Genomic DNA, 20,792 nt, shown 5'->3' with positions numbered 1-20,792 from the left:
TAGGCTATTTTATGCCTTAAAGATACTTCCTGTGACTAAAACTTTCATCAGCAGAGGGCAGCATTTTTCCAGAATGTTTGCTATTTCTTCTTTTCTTCATTGCCCTGATTTCCACAGGAGGTTTTACCTTGTGCCCATCCCCCACTGTAAAAGAGAATGTGTTTTAGTGACGGGCACAAACTTTGGAACAAAGCAGGCCCAATTCAAACTTTTTGTTCTGTAGCTTTTGCACCCATTCACAGGTCTAGAGACCGGTTGGCAACTGGTCACTAGGGAAAAATGACTATTCTCCAACTGGTTGGCAAGTGGTTGTGAGGGTCTGCTTGCTGTTTCTAGTTGAAATTGGATGCAACGAGGTATGTGCACGTGTTTGTGTTCAGGCCGTGGAGACCTGCAGCCCCAGCTGGACAGCGCCATGCAGGACGTCAGCGATAAGTACCTGCTGCTGGAGGAGACGGAGAAGCAGGCGGTGAGGAGGGCGCTGGTGGAGGAGAGGAGTCGCTTTTGCTGCTTCGTGTCCATGCTGCGGCCTGTCGTGGTCAGTGATGCATTCAAACTGTTTATGCACAACACAGAAAGATGTTTGGAGCTCTAACTACAGTTACGCAGAAACTCTGCAAGCCTTTGAAGAAACACCTGGCCCCCTTAGATTTGTATGTTTATGCTTTGCTGGACGTCAGCAGCTGCAATCCAAATGTAAATCTCTGACGAACATCAACTCCTACACCTTCTGTGCTGCAGCTCTCTCTTTAAACCTCCTGTGGAGCAGCTGCTGTGATGACGTCAGTCTCAAAGCTGTTTTTTGTGTAGAATTTGCAGCTGATGAATGTTTGTGTGTCTCAGGAGGAGGAGATGTCCATGCTGGGGGAGATTACACACCTCCAGACGCTGACAGACGACCTGAAGATGCTAACCATGGACCCACACAAGCTGCCCGCTTCCAGTGAGCAGGTACTCGTGGTGCTGTGAGGGGTCGTGTGACCACACAATCGAACGATTTGTCCTCTGTTATAAATGTCTCAGTTTCAGCCCCGTTCTGTACCGATTAAAATATTTCAGAAGGGTTTTTGATTTAAGCACGTTCAGTACACCTTCACTCACTCTACCCGCTGATCAGTGGTAACCTCGACACGGAGTAAACACGCCTTCCTTTGACCTGACTGCACACAGACACCTTCACAGAAACATCATAGACGATTCACAGCATTTTTTTCTCTCCAGGTAATCGTAGACCTGAAGGGCTCCGAGTGCACCTGGTCCTACCAAACTCCTCCCTCGTCACCAAGCACCACCGTATCCAGGAAGTCCAGCATGTGCAGGTTAGTTATGTGGCTGCTGCCAGCTGCTTATTATCTCAACAATAGAGGGAGATAAGGTGGTCTGCTGAGAGCCTGTCCTCTGCTGCCTCTCTGTGGTTAACAAGTGGAACTACAGCTTTTTTAAAAAATCTTCGATTTTTTTGAAAGTTTTGATTTATCAAAGAGAAATGACTCCAGTAAATGTTATTTTACCATCATGTCTTATTACTCAGAATATTTCATCTGCCTGACTCATTTTTCGGGTTGATTGTTTATTCTTTCATGTGATGAGCTGAGATTTTAAAACAGAAAATCAGCGAATGACTTCAGAGCTTCTCAGGTTTCCTTCTTTCTGACATTTATTTGTCTCCTCCCGTCCGGCCCACAGCAGCCTGAACAGCGTGAACAGCAGCGACTCTCGCTCCAGCGGCTCACACTGTCACTCCCCGACCTCCCACTTCCGTTATCGCGCCTCCTCCTCTTCCTCCTCAGTGCTGCCCCAGCAGACACCTGCCCGCCTCTCTTCAATCTCCTCACACGACTCTGGCTTCATCTCTCAGGACGCCTACCAGTCCAAATCCCCTTCACCGATGCCCCCAGAGACCCTGCAGGTAACAAAAGTCGCGGCTCAGTGCTTTTAGTCATCGACTCACTGAGAACAGACGCCAAAAATAAACCAGTGAGTTCTGTTTATGATGTCTGCGGATGTTCCCCAGTTCCTACGATGTGGTGTGTTTGTTAGCTGGAAGCCACATGTCGCGTGTGCGTGTCTCAGTAACCTCAGAGAGATAGATGGTTTCTATCTATCTATAAACTCGAGGTATCGTCAAATTTAGAGCCATGTCTAACACTCATAACAACAACATCATCTTTTGCTGTTACTTGTTTAAAAACAAAAAAGTCAATCTCGTCGTCATGTTGGAGAAATGACAAAATCCTGAACGAGACCAGGATATACAGCAACGACATTCATTCAGACGTCATCTGCATCCAGTCTTGTTAAGCGCCTTCAGGGTACAGACACTGGTCAGTGTTTACGTTGTCGAGCCTACACAGGCTTTATTTTAAATAGATCAGTTCCTCTCGCACTCAACGATCCTGGTGCCCAATCAGGTGGAGGTGATGATATCGCCCCTGGCTCTAGCTGTGAGACGCCTCAGGCGGGAATTGGAACTGCAGCACCTGCTTACCACTACGCTACCCAGCTGCATATACATACATGTATATACATTGATATATAAAACACATCATAGGCACTACTCGAGTTAAGCTATTTTAAATACGATCATTTTAGTTTTAGTGCTGTGCCAAGATAATTTACATTAATTAAATATCCAAAGACGGCGCGTGAAGGTGTCCACGGTCTGTTGGTGCTGATGTTTTTTCAGCAAAGATAATTAGGACGTAAAGATTATATGTAGTCAGTTTGTTTGTGCTGATAATTTAGCACATGAACAAAATGACAGGATGTTTGTGTGTGAGAGGAAGGAGACGTTCAGAGTGCGACAGCCTGCTGTGTGCTTTCATCTTCACCTCACCTCAGTAACCCAGCGCGCTGTGACACTGATCAGCCATGCTGCTATTATAAAACTTTAACCAGTCATGAATCACATAATAGAAGAAGACACAGACCTGAAGCTTCAGCCTGCGTTAGCTCTGTTTCTGATTTTCACTCCAACATGACTCACTGTTAAATATAATGAGAAAATACTAGCAGTAGTGCTTTTAAAAAAAAAAAAAAAATCATAAAGTTGATAGTTTCTCTTTCCACCTGCTGAACCGGCTTCTGCTTCGTCTTTGCTCTGTTTGACCTCTGACCTGGGATCAGTGTTTGGGAGATTACAGCTTCTCATTAAATGTTTCATAGATTCACTCCTCCTAACACATCCTAACCCAATTTCACTGCACTTAAACCCGTCTTAATCATTTTAGACGTGCAGAAATCTGAAAACTGCATGTGCATTAATGCTCCCCAGCACTGGTTGTCCTGCTGTTCTAACCTGTTTGTTGCTGCTTCCTCTGCTTTTCTCTCGTGTCTGTGTTTTGATCTGTTTTCTTGGCTTCCCTCTGTGCTTCCTGCAAACTGCTGTCTCTGTGTGCGCTCTGCATGGCGCTGCTGCAGTCGTGCGTCTCTGCTTCACCCTCTCAGTCTGTCACTGTGGGGCCTTCCTCGTACTCCTCTTCTTCCTCACCCTCACACCCCGAGCCACGCTCCGGGCAGCAGCAGGTGAACACGTAGACACACAATTGTGTTAGTGTTTTGTTGTTCTTGTTTTTCCAGGTGAGTCGTGTGTCAGCTTTTATTTTTGAGTGATATGAACGGGAGCCTTCATGAAGCACAAAAAGCCGACTGCACAGAAACGTTTCCAGCTGCTTAACAAATCCAATTACATTCAGTGCTCAACACTGGCAATGAATAAATGAACAATTAAAATATAATCTAGTGTTGGCTGAGGAGGAAGAAATATTCCAGGTTTGATTGGCAGCCTGATAATCATCAACATCCTGAAAACTAAGAACAGCACACGATGTTCACTCCACCGTGAAATGGATTAAAAGATTACTCGCATGTAAAGGGAACCCAGCTCTGTGAGCAATAAAGGGACCAAAAACAAACAGATTTCCCCTCAGGTTTGTCAAACAGAAACATTTACAAAAGCCAAAGAAATCCCAGTCTGGTCTGTTTATGGTCAGTGTGTCAGGGTGAAGAGGTCAGGTTACCTGGTCATTTTACCAGGTAACTGTTCAGAATATATGAGATATTTATATGATGAGGCTCTCAGGCAAACAGTTATTCTAAACTTTTTAAAATCAATATTGAGTCGACATGTTTGATTTACTTGTGAATGCACAGTTGGGACTGAGTGACTTTGATGCACATCTCAGCTACGTCACTAAAACAGGAAACGTGCAGTGAAACCTAATGAACATCACCATATGGTCCCCAGTGATGGTTCATAATTTAGTTGGTTATCAGAACTTATGCAGGGCTCTCCTCCTCCTCCGGCAGGGCTTCACATGGATAAATTGCCAAAACAAAAAACATAACAAAGATCGACTTTCATTATATTTGCTGAGATGTTATTGGCTTAAGTAAAAGTATCTTTAGCGTAGAATAAAATTACTCTGTTGCAATTAAAGATGCATACAGTGGGGCAAAAAAGTATTTAGTCAGCCACCGATTGTGCAAGTTCCCCCACCTAAAATGATGACGGAGGTCAGTAATTTGCACCAGAGGTACACTTAAACTGTGAGAGACAGAATGTGAAAAAAAAATCCATGAATCCACATGGTAGGATTTGTAAAGAATTTATTCGTAAATTAGGGTGGAAAATAAGTATTTGGTCACCTCAAACAAGGAAAATCTCTGGCTCTCACAGACCTGTAACGTCTTCTGTAAGAAGCTTTTCTGTCCCCCACTCGTTACCTGTATGAATGGCACCTGTTTGAACTCATCATCTGTATAAAAGACACCTGTCCACAGCCTCAAACAGTCAGACTCCAAACTCCGCCATGGCCAAGACCAAAGAGCTTTCGAAGGACACCAGGAAAAGTATTGTAGACCTGCACCAGACTGGGAAGAGTGAATCTACAATAGGCAAGCAGCTTGGTGTGAAAAAATCAACTGTGGGAGCAATCATCAGAAAATGGAAGACATACAAGACCACTGATAATCTCCCTCGATCTGGGGCTCCACGCAAGATCTCATCCCGTGGGGTCAAAATGATCATGAGAACGGTGAGCAAAGATCCCAGAACCACACGGGGGGACCTGGTGAATGACCTGCAGAGAGCTGGGACCAAAGTAACAAAGGTCACCATCAGTAACACACTACAACGGCAGGGAATCAAATCCCGCAGTGCCAGACGTGTTCCGCTGCTGAAGCCAGTGCATGTCCAGGCCCGTCTGAAGTTTGCCAGAGAGCACATGGATGATACAGCAGAGGATTGGGAGAATGTCATGTGGTCAGATGAAACCAAAGTAGAACCTTTTGGTATAAACTCAACTCGTCGTGTTTGGAGGAAGAAGAATACTGAGTTGCATCCCAAGAACACCATACCTACTGTGAAGCATGGGGGTGGAAACATCATGCTATGGGGCTGTTTTTCTGCCAAGGGGACAGGACGACTGATCCGTGTTAAGGACAGAATGAATGGGGCCATGTATCGTGAGATTTTGAGCCAAAACCTCCTTCCATCAGTGAGAACTTTGAAGATGAAACGAGGCTGGGTCTTCCAACATGACAATGATCCAAAACACACCGCCCGGGCAACAAAGGAGTGGCTCCGTAAGAAGCATTTGAAAGTCCTGGAGTGGCCTAGCCAGTCTCCAGACCTCAACCCCATAGAAAATCTGTGGCGGGAGTTGAAAGTCCGTGTTGCTCGGCGACAGCCCCAAAACATCACTGCTCTCGAGAAGATCTGCATGGAGGAATGGGCCAAAATACCAGCTACTGTGTGTGCAAACCTGGTAAAGACCTATAGTAAACGTTTGACCTCTGTTATTGCCAACAAAGGTTATGTTACAAAGTATTGAGTTGTATTTTTGTTATTGACCAAATACTTATTTTCCACCCTAATTTACGAATAAATTCTTTACAAATCCTACCATGTGGATTCATGGATTTTTTTTTCACATTCTGTCTCTCACAGTTGAAGTGTACCTCTGGTGCAAATTACTGACCTCTGTCATCATTTTAGGTGGGGGAACTTGCACAATCGGTGGCTGACTAAATACTTTTTTGCCCCACTGTAAATGTGAAATACAAATGTGTAGGGAGTATTTCGGGTGGCATTAGTTGAAGCGAATTTTTGTAAGACTACAAATTCTTTTCATAATTGTTTTGCAAAATCTCAGAAACTGGGAAAGGCCAGTGAAATAAAATACTGATTAAAAAGTGAAAAAAATCATCTGCTTCAAAGAAACTCCAGATGAAATCGTCAGTGCTATAAATCAGGATGTTTGATGTTTGATGTTTGGATGTGTATGAATGCTGGGACCTCACTGCCGCCCAAACATTTGCTTTTTCTGCCGCATGAAGCACCTGTTTTTGCGCTCATGTCTCGTGTTTTCACTCCTCGGTCGTGAGCGTCATCTTTAATTTTTGAATTGTTTCTGCTTCTTCATTCATTCACATTCAGTTGACAAATGGTTTTGACCATCACGGAGCCCAGGACCCCCACCTCCACCCTTCATACTTCTCCTACTCCTCTCCCACCACCACTACCACCACCTCTCCCATCTCCTCGCCCTCCTGTTCGTCCGTTTCACCCACGTGGCCGTGGTCTCGCTCAGGCTGCGGCCAATCAGGAGAGTTCCTGCCTCTCAGCCCCTCGGGGCTTGGAGTGATCCCATCATCCAGAGTCCCGTCCTGGAAGGTTTGATCCTCATTCTCCCCGATGTCCTCCTCTTTTCTTTGAGTTGATCTGTGTGTTATTTTCTCTTCTTTCTTGATGTCAGTTCATTCTCTCAAAAGTTTCTCATTTTCCAGTCAATTCAATTTAGGATCAATTTCACCTGATATTTTTGTTAATTTTATTCCTGCTTATCTTTAAGATTAAAAATTGAAACGTAAACTTTAAAACAACATTGATTATCACTATACAGAGAGCCTTGCTTACCTGTGCTGGTGACAGGCGTGAGTTTTCAGGTTGTCCATTTTTCAGGTACTTTTTTACAAAACTCCTCTCACCACCAGGTGGCAGCATTTTACCTAAAAGCATTAGCCTAGCTGTTCAGCCGAGAACTACAACTTCTACTTTCAAATGTACATAACTTCTAATCCAGTGTTTCATAGCCTGTAGCCTTGTTGTGATAATGCAAGCTCGAATAATTCTGAGATTTTTCATGTTGTGTTTGGGGCAAATCGGATTCTTCATTCATAAAGCTGAGAATGCAGCCCGGTCCTGCAACACCCACCGGACAGAGACGCCTTTAACATGATGCCATAGCTGTTTCCTCACATTCTGTCGACGGGTTCATTCAGATGTCAAATTGAATTGTTGCCCACATGCTAAATGCATTTAAAGTCTTCTGTACATATGTACGAATCAACCACAACATTAAACATCTGACTAATTTTGTGTAGGTCCCTGTTATGCTGTTAAAACAACTCTGACCTATAAGGACCACAGCGAGTGTTCTGTGGGGTGACTGGCTCTGGGATGGTGACAGTCTGGTCCTTTCGGCCCGCTGGGCTGTGGGACAGGGTGTCTGCTCTGGTGTTCTGATTGGATTTGGGATATAAGGACTTTTCCTCAATGACTTGTTCTTGTGGCGTATCCTCTCCTGATGGGGGAGGCAGCTGCCGTTGGGGAGTGTCATTGGAGGTTTTTGTTTAGGTGGGCGGTATGCGATAAAGTCCAATCCTTATGGACACCAGGACGCAAGTAAACGATCGGCGTCGATTCATTTCACCTGTGTGTGGTTTTAATGTTGTGGCTGAGTTGTAAACTCCAACTTCACTGGGAGGTGGAGGCATCCAACTGCAAGGCTGTGGTTTACATTTTTACAGTTTATATAATAGCTTCTACTTTTAAAGGCGTGTTTTGAGGTGCGACCTATAAAATGGTTTGGTTTGCTTGCATAGACCTCTGGTGTTCTTGCAACAGTTTCCAAATGTTTGCTCACAGCAGCAAACATGAGCATTTTTGTCATTTCTATAAAAGAAACATCCCTCTGTTCATGCTTCTATTTGGACGTTTGACTAATGGACAAAATTAACAACAATATTAAAAAACTATTTTACTGTTATTGATGATATCTTCCTGTGTAGGATTGGGCCAAACCAGGCCCGTACGATCAGCCCATGGTTAATACCCTGAAGAGGAGCAAGGACAGGAGAGAGACTACAGATCCCAGCAGCCACCAGGGTGCTGATGTCACCACACCAGGAGAGGAGCCAAACAGGGGCAAAGGAAACAACACTTCATCATCCCCCAAGGTCGGACACAATGACCAGCAAAATGCCAAACAAGTCCTTGAATAGAAAGTCACATGACTAACTGGGAGCATTCTGATTGGACAGACGAATCCCAATAATTCACATATTCCCCTGTGTGTGTGTGTGTGTGTGTGTGTGTGTGTGTGTGTGTGTGTGTCTCTGACAGGTGGACAGGGAGACCCGTGAGGAGCTGGCCAGAGCTCTGGCCCGCGGCCTCCAGCTGGACATCCACGGCTCCAGCAGAGATTCCCTGCAAGGCTCCAGCGGCTACAGCAGCCAGACCAACACACCCTGCTGCTCAGAGGACACCATCTCCTCACAGGGTAAACATACTTAACTTACTCCCACCAGATTAATTAAATACAAACTACTTCACAGTTTAACTCCAGCAAAGGATGCGTTGCTGCTAAGCTCAGCACTAACTTTATTCAAATGTTCACTGGACCCAGAAACAAGCCTGAATTGAATCACTGAAAAACAAACTTCCGTTGTGTCTCTTCTGAACGTCTCAAATCTCGCTCTGGTCTAAACTCTAAACAGAAAAAATCTAATTAAAGTTAACGTGAATTAAAAAGACTTTAATTATATAATATCTGGGGAATGCTTGAGATCATCAGCTGACTCTGCTCTATTCAAACAAATTCTGTTATCGTGCTAAATTCTCCCCCCTCCTGGTCTCTGTAGTATCGGACTGTGACTACTACTCTGTGGGAGCAGATCAGGAGGTGGAGCAGCAGTCCTCAGACTTTGATAAATCCTCCACTATCCCGAGGAACAGCGACATCACCCAGTCCTACCGCCGCATGTTTCAGTCTAAACGCCCTGCTTCCACTGCTGGCCTGCCTTCCAACCCCTCTGCTGTAATCACCCCGGGGGTTGCTACTATCAGACGGACACCGTCCTCCAAACCCAACTTGCGACGACCATCCGGGGGCCTCAACCTGGGCCCCATCCCCATCAAGCCCCCCATGATCCCAGTTAAGACTCCCACTGTGCCTGAACACCCTGGATTCCCCAGCAAAGCAGCGTCAGAAGACGGCAACACCCCGCGGACCCCGCTAAGCCCGGCCACCACTCCTCTGTCACCAGGCAGCAACGGGTCATTGTCACCAAAGTCTGTCCCTTGGGAGATCCAGCACATGGGCAAGGGATCGGATCCTCCAACCCCACCTCCACAGCCCAGCGGTCGGTCATCAGAGTGGGAGCGTCGACCCCTCCCAGAGCTCTTGGAGGAAACAGAATACGCTGAGGTGGAGGACTTTCTGGTGGCCATCCGACGAGGCGTCAAGCTCAAGAAGACGACAACCAACGACCGATCAGCACCAATGATTCACTGAGACTGCAAAGGTTGGTTTGACATGAGCCATTTTGTGTCCCTGGCTGAAAATACTGTTGGAAGGGACACAAAATGGTTAATGCTATGACATCAAATGGATGCCAGTAACAGGAGGAAGTTGCCCAGAGACTCTGATTGAGGATCATTTTAGAAATCTTGTCTTTTAGCAGTGATTACAAAAAAATGTGCATTTTCACAGTTTGGCCAAAGAGTAATAATATTTGCATTTAAATCAAACAAAGACCGAGTCCATTGTCAGCTGGGATCGCCTCCAGCCTCACCTGCACAGGTGCACAAGGAGAAATTTTAAGTAAACTTTCCACAAAGTGTTGACTGGACTTGTTAAGCACATCTCCCTTTAAAATCAGTTCTAGTTCCTGCGCGAGGCCGAGCCAGGAACTCTGATCCGAGATCGTTTCCTCAGGGCAACTTCGATAACAGAGCGAGGGAGACGGGATCATCCTGACGACCGAGAGACGCCTGGACAAGGTCGACCTTGTAGCAGGAAAAAAGAGGCTTAAATGAAATGAAATCCTAATGTTGGGGAGAAGTGAAGGTAGAAGAAGAGAACACTTCTCAGACAGACGACGCTGAGCTGGGAGGAGTGATGGAATATTTTCGAAAGATCAAATCATTATTTGTATGTACATATTTCTATTTTGATGTGTTTGTATGTTTTACACCCTCGTAGTCTCCCATTTCCACTAAAGGTGCCAAAAGCCTGTGTGCTGAATACGACTTACATATTTAATGCTGGATTTTCTTTATGTACAAACATGAGTATGGTGTTTGACAGAGAGTTGTACTTGGACACCACCTGAAAGAGGATTTGTATATGTAGGGCAGCGTATTGAAGAGTGGCGTGTAACCATTCGCAACTAAGGATTTTCTGTTGTTACAGTAGACTGACCTGCATGTATTCAGTTTGCCTCAGTATAAATGATCCTTTTGCCTCTTAAACCGAATAAGAAAACCCCGGCAGCAGGAGAGGATCAGGAACTCTGGATGGAACAACTCGAGGTTAAGGCTGCTGTCCAAACAACGTCCCGGCTCTGAATTTCTAAGCTGAAAACAATACTGCAAGGTGCCGTTGGAGGTTCATTTCCTCTCACTGCGATTCTGTGCTTGTCAAAAGCACTTTGTGAAATTTGAGCAATTTAAAAATGCACAAAAATACAGAAACACCATTAGCAACGCAGCATGGCCACAGCGTGCGTCAGCCAACACTCCAAGTCCATAGCAGTGCAGTAACAGAGGCTACCACAGTTTCCTCCTGTGCTACTGCGTATCTGTAGTAAATACAATCATGTGGATTTGTGTATTGGTCTGGTGTAATAGAAGTGTGCTGATTTAGGAGGCACAGATTTAAACAGTTGTGGATGTTATTTTAGTGAAGTTACTGCTCGGTCAGTGCTTAAATTATTGGCCTGTGACCTGATGTTTAATGCTTAATATCTAAAACGCAGAAAATCTGGTCTATGTTGTATAACTCAGTCGTAGTTAGCACTTTTTACTAAATACTGAAATGTGCAGTGTGCACATATTAAATTGTGTGTAAGCCAGAAATGTGTACAAGTCTAAGGATAGCCGACTTCCCAAAAATGCCAAATGACTGCCCTGAAAGAGCAAGACGGTTGAACACAGTCACTTTGGAAGGCTGAACGTGGTCGGTCGACCCCCCCAGTATTCTGCCTACAAGTATAAACGGTGTCATGTATAAAAATCTCTAAAGAGAGGAGATGCACAACATGCTGGTTTGGAGTTTAGCTTGTTTTTAGTCCCAAACTGTTACTTACTAGCCTAAAAACACCAACTGTTCAGTGTGTGGAGGTGTTTCAGGTGGTGCGGGACACGCTGTGGTAACCATGTTGGAGGTCCAACACTTTATACAGCTATGAAGTCAAATCCTTCACACGCTGATCCACAGAGTGCCGTTCACGTCTTATTCATCTTGGTCCTGAAATTGTCTCCAGTTCAGAGACTGCTCGAAAAAAAATGAACAAAAGTAAAGTCAAATTATTATTAACGCCCACTTCTATTTGAGCTTTGATATATCATCACTTAGAAAAGTGATTCTACGAGTAGTCCTGTCGTGCCTCATCGTATTTTACAAAAATTAAGATCTGATGCTAGTGCACGACTGCACGAGCTCATCCCATCAAATTTAGAGATGCCATTAAAAATAACCAACAGCTGTCAATGATTGGTGAGAACAAAGCTCTAATTGATGTTTTTAAAAACACTGAGCCTCAGCTGCCTGTGGACCTCCACAGTGACACCACACGAGGCCGACGTGACCCACCAGGAGATCCTCTTAGCTGCACACAATCAGACCCTGCTGCATACTAATATGAATATAAGTCCAGTACGTATGTATACTTTAACTGTACTAGCTTGTTAATACATGTCAGATTTTAGCTGTCAGCAAGCTGAAATACACTAAAACTCCCATTTCTACCAAATAGCACTGCTAATATGTAGTCACCACATAATTATTACGTGCTTTAAGCATTTATTAATTTAAATATTCCCATCTTTTTCGTTTGACCTGTTGAGCATATAAAACCTATTAACGAGACTATATTTAATATGCATGTCGTCTTTCGTTTGCTTTGTTTAGCTGAGCATAATGATTTATTAGCCTGCTTCTCTCCTCTGTTGATCCAACTCTTCTGGACCAGGATGCAGTTTAGATTCCTGCAGGATGCAGAAACGTTTCCTGCTGTGTGTGACGGTTGTTTGACGCCCTGTACGACGACCGAAGCCGGCTTCGTTTTTAAAAAAAATCCAGGCTCATTCTCCTGTGCAGGTTTACAAATCCAGTCGTGTGTGGCTGACGCGATAACAAGCGTATGAAGCTGAGTGTTTGAAGACTCTGTAGATGTTTGTCATCGATGATCCGAGTGAGGCCGACACACACTGAGGATCAGAGGAGCGTTAGAATTCCCGTCAAAGCTGGAAAATGATTCGTTTAAATGTGTCACACATTCAGAGCGCACCGGGTTAGAAAAACCAAGTTAGATGAAAAGCCAGCGACCCGGTCCTCAGTGTGTTGAGACGCCACTCTTGTCCCCGAGCTGTAAACACAGCAGCTGTCAGTGTGTCCGTTTAACCCTTTAAACTTCAGCCTTTCATTTTCAGATGAGTTGCCTAATGTCTTACCGTATACGCTTAAAGAAGCTCTGGGTTTGATTTCTTTGTATGATACTCCTCCTTCAGGTGCTCTCCTATAACTATGAGGTTTCCCTCGTGCATTTCCTCAACAGATTTTGATACAGCCACTTTATTTTATGGAAAGTATCAGAATTAGAATTTTGGCCCTTAGATTAATTATCACCATAGTCTCGGGTGCACGTTTTACAAAAAATGCATTTTTAGTCAGTTATCATTTATTGCACAACAACAAAAAGCCTATTTAAAAATATTTCAAATATCTTTCTTGTAAGTTTGAAGTATTATGATTTATTCTGTCAGATGTACACGTACTGTGGTGGATTCTCATTGTAAACGTGGCCACAGATTCAGATATGAAGTCAGTGTTTGTTCATGTCGGCTTTTTATGCTCTCAGATCTTTCAGGCACTGAGAGAGACCCCTCGGCACGTTTAAGCCCCACCCACCTGCCGTTGAGCCTTCTGTTTGCCGGACCCATCCAATCAGCAGAAAGCTGGCTTAAAGGTATCTTAAAGAGGGAGGAGCCAGAGTGAAAAATGCATTTTATAAATCACAGATTGAGGCCTAAACTTTGGGACAGCAGTCCTTTACTTCCCCAGTTTGCTCTTACGATGGTAAATAAAAGGCGGATTTTAAGGCAAACTGCAGCTCTTATTAATAAAAAGACTTTAAATTAGACTTACAAAAACAACCGCGTACAGTGTGTCAGGTAAAAAGTCTGCTCCAGTTCTGATTTATAAAAGTTATTATCCGCTACGCCTTCGTAGTGAAATGTCAAAAACTAAATCCGTTAAAAATTCAGCAACGAGGTTGAGATCAACAGCTTCGCTAACATCACTCACTCACTATAATAATCACTTTAAGCCGATGTACAAGTGAGGTTTAATTTTTATTGATTTTAATAAAAGTAACGGCACATGAATGTAACTTTTTACTGACAAATTTCCCACTAGCCTTGAACTCAGCATGGCTCCTGTAAGAACAGCAGCTTTTCTCCATCTCATTTCAGCTGTTTTTTAAAACCGTGAGGAAACAAACAGGTTTTATTAAAATCCTAAATCTGCAGCAGCTACAGACCTTTCCAGCGCTGTGACGAACTCACTCCTGCCTGTGGTGCTAGAAGTAAAAAACCTTTTTTATTTAATTTTTTTTTACTACTTTTGTAATTCTGTAAATTCTGCTTCATGTTCCTGAATATTAATCATCTTTTTCTATGTAAACCGGTTTTTTGTTGGATCTTGGCTGTAAAATAAAATCGTACGTTCGATGTGCACCTGATGACGAGGGAAACCTGCGCTTTGCTTTTATCGTTTTTTGTTTCTATTTAACTTCATGAGGCTAAAGTAGGAAACCTTTAGTTTGACTGTGAGCTTGGGCTTAAGATAAACGATTGGTTATCTTTGGTCCTACTTTTTCATGCAAGACGTTTTGATTGTCCCTTAATAAACTTATCAAGTACTGACAAATAATTGAGTCTATTTATTCATTCGAGGTTGTTGATGCTCCAAATCACGATTTTCATCGTTTATTTTGTAAATGAATCAGCATCCGATATTACGAAAATCAGGTTTCTTATTCTGATAAAATGATTTAAGCAGAGGAAGCAGGAGGACGAGGACGCGCTGGGAAACGTCTGATATGAATTAAAGACGTGCAGGCTTCCGTCTACGAGTCGATCGACAGATTTTATTTGTTCTGGTGAAATTTAAATCAAGTTCTTTGAAATATAAGGGAGTTATTTTAGGGTTTTACTCTTTTGTTCTTATAAATAAAGACATAAAATGACAACATTTCACCATTATGATTATTTAAAGATATGTTTACAAAGTAAATCTCCAAAAAGTTGATTCTGTTCATCTGGACGTAGAAACGTTTCGTCATCATCCAACTGCCTCCTTCAGTCTCAGCTGACTGCAGGTTTTCTTATAAACAGCACATTTGCATAATGACTGAAACCAGCCCAGTGAGGGAACAATGGGCCGGGAGGTCAGTTCCTCAGTTCCTTCTCATGACCATTGATCAACAACCACTGATCAATGGCCATGAGAACCATTCACAGAGAGCTGGGGAATGGCTGCAATCACAGCACAGTTTACAAAGTGAGTTTTGGGTTCAGGTGAGAGTTTACAAGATTTTCTTAGGATTAAACCAGAAATGTTTTAAAGGAATAAAACAAATATACACTCAAAGTGCTTCACACTACATATTTAACCATAGATTCAAGCAAATGCTTCGGTCTGTACACTTTACCTGCATCTCTCCTCTGGGTGAACATGCAAACTCCAGGCGGGGTTTGAACCAGGAACCTGCTCATGAGAAACCTGCAGTCCAGAGCGCGGAAGAATAAGGATAAACCAAGATGGTAATCAGTGATGTGATGAGTCTTTATCCAGCGAGTGTGCAGAGATCCTCAGTCATACTCATGTCTGCTTCAAAACACCAAGCTGAGTGTTCGACCTCAGCAGACCTCATGACCAGTCAGTGATGTCGCTCGGCAGGTTTTGAGACACGCATACAAATGACGCGATTGGACTAGAGCGATGCTGTAACGACCCCACGCACATTAGGTGGTCCTCGATTGTAATGGGGAGCGAAACGCAGTCGAGCTGTGTAAGCAGGTACGAGTGGGAAAAGGGCTAAAAGTGACCTCACAGTGGCTACATCCATCTTTGCTTTACAGTCTGAGCTCATGATTCAAATGAACGTGCTGTTTTCAGGACCTTTAAACACTGAACGTGAGCTCAGTCCTGCTCGCAGCAGCGTGCTCAGCCTGGAGTCCCCAATGAATGAATGAACGAGAGGTCAGTGAAGCATCACCTGCAGAGCCACAAGCAAACACTCGTATTCATTTACTTTTGTTTTAATTGCACAATGTTGCAAAATACATCCACACATCATCCTTCAACAGTCCAGGTTGTTCGGTACATACTGTACATGCATCAGTGCGCAGCGGCTGTTCCAGACTGTCCACCAGATGGCAGCACAACACGGCATTCCTTTACCCGACAGCCTTACATGACAAACTTCTTGTTTATAGGCTTCAAAGGATGACTTCACACAATTAAATGAAGGAAAATATCATCTTAAAAAAGCAAAACAAACAAAAAGTTGATTAAAATCTTTTCCTCGTGTAAAATAAACACAAACATGAGAAAGCAAACGAGTTCTCTGAAGCATCCTCAGTTTTACCAGGTTCACACAGACTCAGACTTAACTAATCTGTCCTAATGAGACGGGCAGACAAAGAGCTCACTTCCCTCGAGGCTTTTACAGTTAATCCAACGACAAACTTGAATGTCTCCTGCAGTCGAGTCCAAACCCTCATTAAAACACCGTGCAAACATTTCTGTCTGAGCTCACAGCTCTTAATTCCTTTAATTCAGAGGATGCGTTGGGATTCGTGCTTAAAGCGTCTCCGTCCCTCTGAAGACAAACATTTCATAATCTGCTAGAAAAACAGCAGGACTCAAAACCACACATCAGTTTTTATCAGGAAACTTGTGATGGCGGGAGGACGTCTGAAGAATGTAAGGCTGATAAAAACAAGATAATGATGCTGTGATGATCGACCTGGATCAACCTTCATCTCGCAACTGCTGAACCACACCGCAGCCAACGTTCTCTAATTATCCATCAGTTTGCTTTGGATTGCACAAAACATATTGAACAAAAACTGCACATTATTGCACTGATCAGACATCAAAGCCCAGCAGAGAACAGAGGGGTGGAGCCTATCCCAGCTGTCACAGGGTGACAGGTCGAGCACCTCGTAGGGAAAGATGTCTGATGTAGAATGAGCTGATAGAAGACTGCAGGAGGAAGAGAAGTCCTTCTAAACATCTAACAGCCTGAAAATACTCACTGTGTGTTTTAAGCAGCTGGCAAAGACATTTTCACCTATTAGAAACAAAAACAATCTGATTTTTGCCTCTAAAATGTGAGAATCTGAATTATCCAAGTAAGTCTCAGCAGCTCCTGGAATAATAAGATGATTTCTGACAGTTTGTTAAATCTAAAAATGATGAAGCTGCTGATCAATAAGAAAAGAGTCACTGTGGAAGCCCAAATCAAGCAGCAAACAAAACACTGAGACAGGAAGCTGGGGGCGCGGGCGTCTGAGGATGAAGAGGAGGAAACGCCTGACGTGGGTTCAGCGTCGTTATAAGAAGCACCTTAGAGGTCTGTCGACAGCTGGAGTGTTTAATGGTGACAAAGTCTGAGCCACTTCTCTGACTTTGAATCGCACCTTCTCAGGCACCATCTGCAGCTTCAAGTCATCAAACAAAAGCTAACAAAAAGAAGGAAAACCTGGATGCGAGTGAAGCGACCGTGTGAGAGAACGAAGGAAAAGATGGTGGAGAAAGTAAAACAAACAGATACAGAGCGACCTTGGAAAGCTCAGAACGGAGCCCAGAGCTGAAAATAGAAACTTCAGTTTCCCGAGTGTGCGCTGCCACTGAACGCCTCCTACATCTCTAAGCACTCATAAAAACCATCTGACGAGATTACAGAGCTACACAAGTTCATGCAAACACAGAAATCATTCCTCGAGGTAGCAGATGACACGTTTTCAGATTTGCAGGATGGCGGCGACTCGACGGGGAAGTCCGCTCGCTTCCAGAGCAAGTCGTGACAAAACACTTGTTGCTTTGACTCATGAATAAATAGTGTTTTTGGAGATGAAGTCTGTAAATGTATAAAGTGTCTGCTGAAGAGAAAATTTAAAAATTTGTGCTTTTTTCTTTTTTTTTGTTCCTCCAATTAATCAGAGATCAAAACGAAACGTGAGCTAGTGTCTGAAACAGTCGCGTCCGTGTTTCTGCTGTCGGGATGGGAAACACTCGTCGCTGCTACAGCGCCGATGTCTGGGAAGAATAAACCACACCGGCGGTGCTGAGACTGCAGAGGGTTTCCCATCCTCCGAGCTGCCCGGGCGGATTTACACGAGCCGTCTGTGGGAGGGAAATCAAAGTTTTGTTCCACCAGAGAAGCATCGATTCTTCCCATCAGCCCCTGGGACCGAGTCGCAGAGAGGAAAGCCGAACATGTGAATTTCTGGGAACTCGACTAACATACTGATACGGGGGGAAAAAACTACTGGATTAAATGCCAAGCAGCGAAATCAGCACCAAGGTTACGCGTATGTTCGTTTTGCACGGGCCTCTCTCTCCAGGGTCTCCGCCAGCACCGCATCTCCCTTTTTATCAGGTTAAAATTAGGACACATCACAGCGTGAGACTCCAGGATCCCTTTTTTATGCTAAGCAACCTCTGACTGCTGAAACTGTGAAAGGAAATGTGGCGTCAAAACACCGCGTGCAGCAAAACCATTGAAACTGCTCCTGCAGCTTTACTTCGTATCCCTTTGTGAATTTCCACTTGTTCCCAGCTTCCGTGTGGTCTCCTCGCAGATTTGGGCGCTTTAGCTTCACACTGCACGGAGAGCTGAGCTGGTGATGTGACAGCGGGAACAGAGTCCAGGAGTGAATCCATTATTGTGGACGTTTGTGGTGCTGGAATAGTTGGAAAACATGCGGTTGGAGCACAAAGCGACAAACCTTCGATAAGCCATGAAACTGAATGTTTAAAACGTTTTGATTAACGGTGCAAATTCACGCACTGCACCGATCGGCTACCTGCTGCCCACCTGCAGTGACCTAGATCGGCTAAACAAGTTTTTACTACAAACACTGATAAAGTCATGCTGGCAACGAGCAGTGCACTGAGATCTGCAGCCTCACCTGGTCAGGTATGACCAACCGCTAACATCAGCAAGAGATTTTTGGATATTCATAAACTGATATGTGGGATTAAAGCGGAATAGCTGCTAAATTAAACCCAGTTTTCTATTTGTGCTGCTCAACAGAGGCGGAGCAGATTCTCATTTCAGATGATGTGTCACAAAGACGTGCTTTTACAGTCTGAGCCACATCCACACTGGGGCTGCAACAACATCAGATTTTTCACATTATCGTGATTTTAAATCAGCCTGAATTATCAATAAGGATCTTTTTGCTTTCAGTAAATCATATTTAATGCTTTCTCCTTTAGTGATGAGTCACAATACATCCATACAGATGTGGTTCAGTGACTATTAGAACACTTTCTGCACAGGCAGAAACCCGTCACTGTGACCCATCACCTGGATTATGTCTCCTAGTTACTCCTAGCAGGCTTTCAGGGGGTCACGAGTGGACGTTATTGGCATTTATTGTGTGCTTTTCCTCTTTTTTGGCAAATAAATTACTCTGAAAATGTGCGTGCAGGGACTCTGCAGCCATAAAGATTATAACAACTATGCGGCCGTTTCCTCTCTGCTTTTGCGCCCAGAAAACTGGGAATGGGACTGATATGAAGAATCGATGAGAATCGCAGCTTGAACCTCCCGCTGAACCAACAGACGCCGCTTTCTTGGAGCCGACGGTGTAAAAATAACTCTGGTCGCGGTCAGCGGCCAATTACGTTCCCTCAAACTGTACGCCGCCCGAGCAGGATGACAGAGAAACGTCCGACTGTAAATACTTTTTTTTTTTCTTTTCTTAGAGCTGTGACATCAGCAGTGTTATGAAGATGTAGTGGCGTGTTAGGAGGAGCCTGATGGCGCGTCGCCGTCCTCCTTCTCGTCATCGTCGCCTAGGAAAAACAGCGGGAACATCCCCAAAATACAGCCGATGGACACGCCGATGGCCTTACCCTGCAGCAGGAGGCGAAGGAGAAATCATCAGAATCTGTTATCCTCAAACAGTCGGGTGTGCAGAGGTGAAACTAGCTTCGGAAAGTCTGGGCAGCGATGCTCTTATCTCAGGATACATGGATTATTCATGAGGTGGTAGTTTTAACTTCCCTTTCATGCTCTTACACACCTCTGACAGGATCTGTTTGATACGAATAAACTCTGTTTCCTTATTTTAAACACTCATGTGGCTCCACCACAAACTTCCTGCATTTTCGCCCCTTTGAACATTATCTGTTGTGATAAGTGCAGCTGATTATAATCAACACTTTATTTAATAACCTGGAAAAGTGGAGCGCCCTGCTTGCTCTGAGATAAAGAAGCATGAACTCCTGCTTCCTCTTCCTTCCCATTATCCCTCTTTTGTTGCCACTACGAATAAGAACATGAAGAGGATTTAAAAATAAGACCCAAAGGAAAAACCTCACCATGTGAGAGCTGAGCCTGGTCTGCCACATGTCCACCTGCTTGGGCGTCAGATCTGGAACCTGCATCCCCAGTTTGGAGGCCAGAACCTCCACATAACCTGCAAGACTTCACACAGACAACAAATGTGTGTTAATCGCTGCACAGGCATTTAGTGACATCACTTCACCCAAAAATAAAACACGTGCTCGTGGTTTTCCATCCATGTCCTTCATGTGCGAGTTGCCCAGTTTTGGGGACATCAGCTGTGGAGACGTCTGCGATAATTCCTGCAGAAACTGAAATCTGCGAAACGGGCCGATGCAGATCAAGTTTGCCAGCATTCAGTGCCAACGCTTTGCATGCTTTGGATGCTGGTTTAGCAGCTTTGTCTTCTTCCAGACGTTATTCAAACCAAGTAAAAACTTCCATAACTGCTCAACCAACCAAAGGGAGCGTGCAGCCAGCTCACATCCCAGCTCAGCTGAGGCTTACAGGGGTCAGAGGTCACAGTAATAGGAATAGGAAATCCCAGACAGTTTGTTCTGTTCATGTGGCTTCAGCGTTTTCAGTGGGAGAAATGTTTCATCACTCATCCAGGTGATTCTGCCTCGACATTTGTGCTGAACTACACACTCGGGATAAGGCTAGCCTTCTTCTGCACAACTGTTAGCGCAATTAAAAAGGCCGAACAGCAAAGTTTGAGCCTCTGAAGTGAAGATCCTGTTAACATAAACACTATATATACACACACACACACACACACTCAACAGTTTCATTTTCAAACCCGGAAAACAGGAAGAGCTCATAACATGTGTGTATTTTTGGATGTTTTAGTGCCGGAGTAACGATTAAAACTAAACCAGATCAGATCAACAGCTAAAAATCTGTTTTTCATTCAGACT

The 20,792-nt window shown here is 44.1% G+C and overlaps 3 protein-coding genes across 5 annotated transcripts in view; 1 reads left to right on the top strand and 2 right to left on the bottom strand.

The window, feature by feature from the left end:
* Positions 1 to 14,213, top strand: part of LOC309699508 (protein MTSS 1-like) — a 70,281-nt gene extending 56,068 nt beyond the window's left edge. Inside the window, exons 8-16 of one of the 3 annotated variants that reach the window (XM_082522558.1) lie at positions 381 to 538; positions 844 to 951; positions 1,222 to 1,319; positions 1,687 to 1,909; positions 6,440 to 6,676; positions 8,074 to 8,241; positions 8,408 to 8,564; positions 8,926 to 9,588; positions 13,147 to 14,213. In XM_082522558.1, the coding sequence (XP_082378684.1) occupies positions 381 to 538; positions 844 to 951; positions 1,222 to 1,319; positions 1,687 to 1,909; positions 6,440 to 6,676; positions 8,074 to 8,241; positions 8,408 to 8,564; positions 8,926 to 9,578 (1,802 nt within the window). In that variant the 3' untranslated portion in view covers positions 9,579 to 9,588; positions 13,147 to 14,213. Of the gene's footprint in view, positions 1 to 380; positions 539 to 843; positions 952 to 1,221; positions 1,320 to 1,686; positions 1,910 to 6,439; positions 6,677 to 8,073; positions 8,242 to 8,407; positions 8,565 to 8,925 lie in introns of all 3 variants that reach the window. The other 2 variants (XM_082522557.1, XM_082522559.1) reach the window with 2 other exon arrangements.
* Positions 1 to 20,792, bottom strand: part of LOC309699511 (E3 ubiquitin-protein ligase RNF139-like) — a 77,756-nt gene that overhangs the window by 5,941 nt on the left and 51,023 nt on the right. The gene's annotated exons all lie outside the window — the stretch shown is intronic.
* The window catches only part of tmem65 (transmembrane protein 65), a 41,785-nt gene continuing 36,587 nt past the window's right edge, over positions 15,595 to 20,792 (bottom strand). Inside the window, exons 6-7 of the mRNA XM_082522647.1 lie at positions 19,911 to 20,016; positions 15,595 to 19,443 (exon numbers count right to left, since the gene is read on the bottom strand). Of these exons, the coding sequence (XP_082378773.1) occupies positions 19,333 to 19,443; positions 19,911 to 20,016 (217 nt within the window). The 3' untranslated portion in view covers positions 15,595 to 19,332. The remainder of the gene's footprint in view (positions 19,444 to 19,910; positions 20,017 to 20,792) is intronic.

This window comes from Aulonocara stuartgranti (genome assembly GCF_965226115.1).
Source record: "Aulonocara stuartgranti genome assembly, chromosome: 22".
NCBI lineage: Eukaryota > Metazoa > Chordata > Actinopteri > Cichliformes > Cichlidae > Aulonocara > Aulonocara stuartgranti.
The sequence above is the reverse complement of the archived record's forward strand: the minus strand, read 5'-3'. Positions and strand labels throughout refer to the sequence as shown.